We start from the raw sequence: 4,275 nt of genomic DNA on the forward strand, positions 1-4,275 counted from the left end.
CAGAATGTACAGCTTCATCTTTACTTTCATAGGAAAACTGTCTGTTAACTTTTCTCGGTCGAGGTTCCTGTTCTTTTTCAAAGTTGGCAGTAGCATCGATTTTTTCTGCAAGTTCCTTTGCATCTGTAATGATGCTATTTAGACCTTCTTCAGATCTCATCCTTTCTAGAAAAGTTTTCACACTCTTAATAAGAGCCATAGAACTTTGAAGATCAATTGTCACTTTTTGCAACTGTTTACTAACCATATTTATCTTGTGCAGGATCTCATGCCATGTGACTATACAGCACAGAAATGTGAAGCTTTGCAGTCTTTTAAAAGAGCACCAGCACGCCTCCTAGTAAGTGCATCAAATTTCTGATCATGAGAAGCTTCATATAAGGCATCATATACTTCTTCAATATGGAACCTCAAAGGCATCAATGAATCATAGAATCATAGAATAGTAGAGTTGGAAGAGACCACATGGGCCATCTAGTCCAACCCCCTGCTTCGATTCTACTTTCCCACCTAGTACTGCTAAGTGGTTTGAGTGTGAGAGTTGAAACATGCTTCAACAAAATACCCCATCTTACTGGGGAACCTGAAAAAATGTTATAGAGGTCTTGTACGGTGGCAAAACAGTCTGCTGCAATCTTGCAAGACATAGCTGCATCATTTACGACCAAGTTCAGGGAGTGGTTTTCACATGGTACATAAAAGGCTCTAGGATTTAAATCAAGTATCCTCCTCTGGACTCCAACATGTTTTCCCTTCATTGCAGAACCATTATCATAGCCCTGGCCTCTCATGTTTTTTAACGGAATACGTCGTGCTTCCAGCTCTTGGAGTAATATTTCTGTCATACCTTCACCTGAAGGATTGGCAACAGGAACAAAGCCTAAAAAATGTTCCGTAATTGAAACATCTTCATTTGCTTTACATGTAACAAATCTAACCACCAATGTCATTTGTTCGGTGTTGCTAATATCGGGAGTGCAGTCTAATATAATAGAATAATATGTTGCCTCGTGTAGTTGTTGCAAAATATTATTCTGGACCTTGCCTGCCAAGAAAGCAATAAACTCGTTCTGGACATGTTTGCTTAAATAGTGGACATGTGTTTCTTTGGAAGTGACTCTTCTCACATGTTCAGCCATTGGATCATCAAACTGTGCTATATGTTCTACCAATTTTAAAAAGTTGCCATTATTAGGTTGAAATAGAACATCTTTTGTCCCTCTAAATGCCAATCCTTGAACCCCCAAAAACCGTGTAGCACATAGCAAGCGTTTCAGAATTTGATCCCAATGTTTAATTTCAGCATTAATAAGTCTTTCATGCTCTGCATCGATAGTTTTGTTTAAATGCAAACGCTGAGAGAGCTCATGCCAAGATGAACGGTTTTTCATATGAGGACGGGATTTCTCGTGACTGGTCAAAAGCCTGCCCAAGTTCCGCCAGTCAGAAGACCCTTGGCTACCTGCAAGAACGGATGTGTCGTTTCCAAAAATTTTGCAAGTAATACAAAACACTGCATTTTTTGATACAGAATACTGTAGCCAATATCTGTTGACACGCTCTCCGTTACACAACTTCCTTGTATAATGAAATGGGGAAAATTTTCTACCATGAATGTCCTTAGGAAACTTTATGCCTCTGACTTGCTGAGGTCCTCATTCCACAAGTATTTTCCGTGCCTCGTCATTTATTTTGAGTGGCCACTCTCCACAATCATTTGAAAGAAATTTCAATGGGTCTCTTCTTTGTTCCTGAAAAAAAAAAGGGGGGGGGTGCATGTTAACTTCTAGAAGTTTTTCTAAGATGTAATGCAATGCAAGATTAATAAGTATAATACCTCGTTATGCAATCTTTAATTAAAAATGAACAGGACAGGCCAAGGCTAATTGTATTTCCCAAAAATGTGCACTAATATTTTTAAATTGAATCTACTTACAGATTCAATAGTTTGCCGACTAGTAGATGGCAGGACTGCATCTTTTGATGAATCCTCATCCACATCTTCAGTGTCAGTCCCAGTAATGCCAATACAGGAAGGTGGTAATGGTATTGCTGAAGTCTCAGTGAGAAGGTCTTGACTGGTTGATGGTCCTGGTAGAGGCTCTGAGATTGGTATCTTTCCGTAATCAGCATGATCTGATTCAGTCAATTTTGTTGTCTCTGGCTTTCCTGTCTGACATGATGGTGAAGTCGTGAAAAACCTTTGCAATGCTTTAGCTTGACTCTTATCTTCTTGGCTATGCTGCAACCTCCTTTTACAATGAAATGCTCCCAATGGCTTCTTCTTGCTTGACATTTTCTGCTAAAAACCCCAACTCGTCATATAAGGAAGGGGAATGACGCAGAACAACTTTCAGCCTGCAGCTCCATCCAAGTACAGTAGAGTCTCATTTATCCCACATAAACAGGCCAGCAGAGCGTTGGATAATCCAAAAATGGTGATTAGCATTGAATAGCCTTGCTAGACATGGTTATGGACCAAGCATTTGAGCATTATTCCTAGCAGTGCTATAAGTGAGGACTTTTTAAGTACAGCAGAGACTCTACAGTAGAGTCTCTACTGTAGAGTCTCACTTATTCAACATAAAAGGGCCGGCAGAACGTTGGATAAGCGAATATGTTGGATAATAAGGAGGGATTAAGAAAAAGCCTATTAAACATCGGAATAGGTTATGAGTTTACAAATTAAGCACCACAACATCATGTTATACAACAAATTTGACAGAAAAAGTAGTTACATGTGTTGTAATGCTATGTAGTAATTACAGTAGAATCTCACTTATCCAACACTCGCTTATCCAACGTTCTGGATTATCCAACGCATTTTTGTAGTCAATGTTTTCAATACATTGTGATATTTTGGTGCTAAATTCATAAATACAGTAATCACTACATAGCATTACTGCGTATTGAACTACTTTTTCTGTCAAATTTGTTGTATAACATGATGTTTTGGTGTTTCATTTGTAAAATCATAACCTAACTTGATGTTTAATAGGCTTCTCCTTAATGCCTCCTTATTATCCAACATATTCGCTTATCCAACATTCTGCCGGCCCATTTATTTTGGATAAGTGAGACTCTACTGTACTGTATTTACAAATTTACCACAAAAATATCACAATGAATTTAAAACACTGACTACAAAAACATAGATTACGAAAAGGCAGACTGCGTTGGATAATCCAGAACACTGTATAAGCGAATGTTGGATAAGTGAGATTCTACTTTAATATGAAATAATTACTGGGATAGAATAATGCAGAACAATATAATCTTTAAAACCAGGACAGTAAATAAAGACCAACAGTCTGAAAGCATTCCACAAAGGAAACAATCAGGGCCAGCTAACACCTCCCAACAAAGTATTCCCATCATCAAAGTCTGATAAATCCACTGTTTTCTCACGGCCACAGACAGTACAAGCACATAACATATCGCAAAGAACACCACTCAGAAAACAGGGGAATTCCACACAGGAAACAATCAGCGCCAGCTAACACCTCCCAACAAAAAATTCACCCAGGGAGGAAACAGTCAGGCTTTAAAGCTGCAAGGCTTTCATCCAAATCATTTTTCCTAATTGCAGCATTCATGCTTGCCTCTAACAGACAAAAAAAAACCCAATTAGAAATATTGTATATTCACAACCTTTAGGAAATAATATCCCCTGATGGCACAGCGTGTTAAAGCACTGAGCTGCTGAACTTCTGGACCAAAGGTTTGAATTGGGGGAACAGAGTGAGCCCTCACTGTTAGCCTCAGCTTCTGCCAACCCAGAAGTTCAAACACATGCAAATGTGAGTACATCAATAGGTACTGCTCTGGAGGGAAGGTAACGCCGCTCCATGCAGTCATCCCACATGACCTTGGAGGAGTCTACGGACAACGCTGGCTCTTCAGCTTAGAAATGGAGATGAGCACCAACCCCCAGAATCAGACATGACTGGACGTAATGAGGTATGGATACCTCACAATCTCTGAGGATGCCTGCCATAGATGTGGGCGAAACGTCAGGAGAGAATACTTCTGGAACATGGCCACACAGCCCGAAAGACATACAACAACCCTGTGATCCCGGCCATGAAAGCCTTCGACAACAAGTTTACCCTTTACCTGAACTACCACCAATTCCTCAATACTTTATTTCCCATACCACCATACTTCGCCACAACAAAGCGTGGTTGGGCACAGCTAGTTTATTATTATATAATATATGTAATTATTAAAACTATAAATCCCAGAAACTACAACTCCCTACTCAATTAATTTATT

General features: G+C 39.3%; 1 protein-coding gene across 1 annotated transcript; it reads right to left on the reverse strand.

Annotated features, from left to right (window-relative positions):
• Positions 1 to 312: 312 nt before the first annotated feature.
• Positions 313 to 1,735, reverse strand: LOC134295821 (zinc finger MYM-type protein 1-like). Its single transcript, XM_062969263.1, has one exon. The coding sequence runs from the start codon at positions 1,389 to 1,391 to the stop codon at positions 420 to 422; it is 972 nt and encodes a 323-aa protein (XP_062825333.1). The 5' UTR covers positions 1,392 to 1,735; the 3' UTR covers positions 313 to 419.
• Positions 1,736 to 4,275: the final 2,540 nt, after the last annotated feature.

The sequence above is a fragment of the Anolis carolinensis genome, chromosome 2 (assembly GCF_035594765.1).
Source record: "Anolis carolinensis isolate JA03-04 chromosome 2, rAnoCar3.1.pri, whole genome shotgun sequence".
Lineage (NCBI taxonomy): Eukaryota > Metazoa > Chordata > Lepidosauria > Squamata > Dactyloidae > Anolis > Anolis carolinensis.

Excerpts from the sequence above, each read along its gene's own strand:
- LOC134295821 (XM_062969263.1), bottom strand. The coding sequence starts at position 1,391 with ATGAAAAACCGTTCATCTTGGCATGAGCTCTCTCAGCGTTTGCATTTA.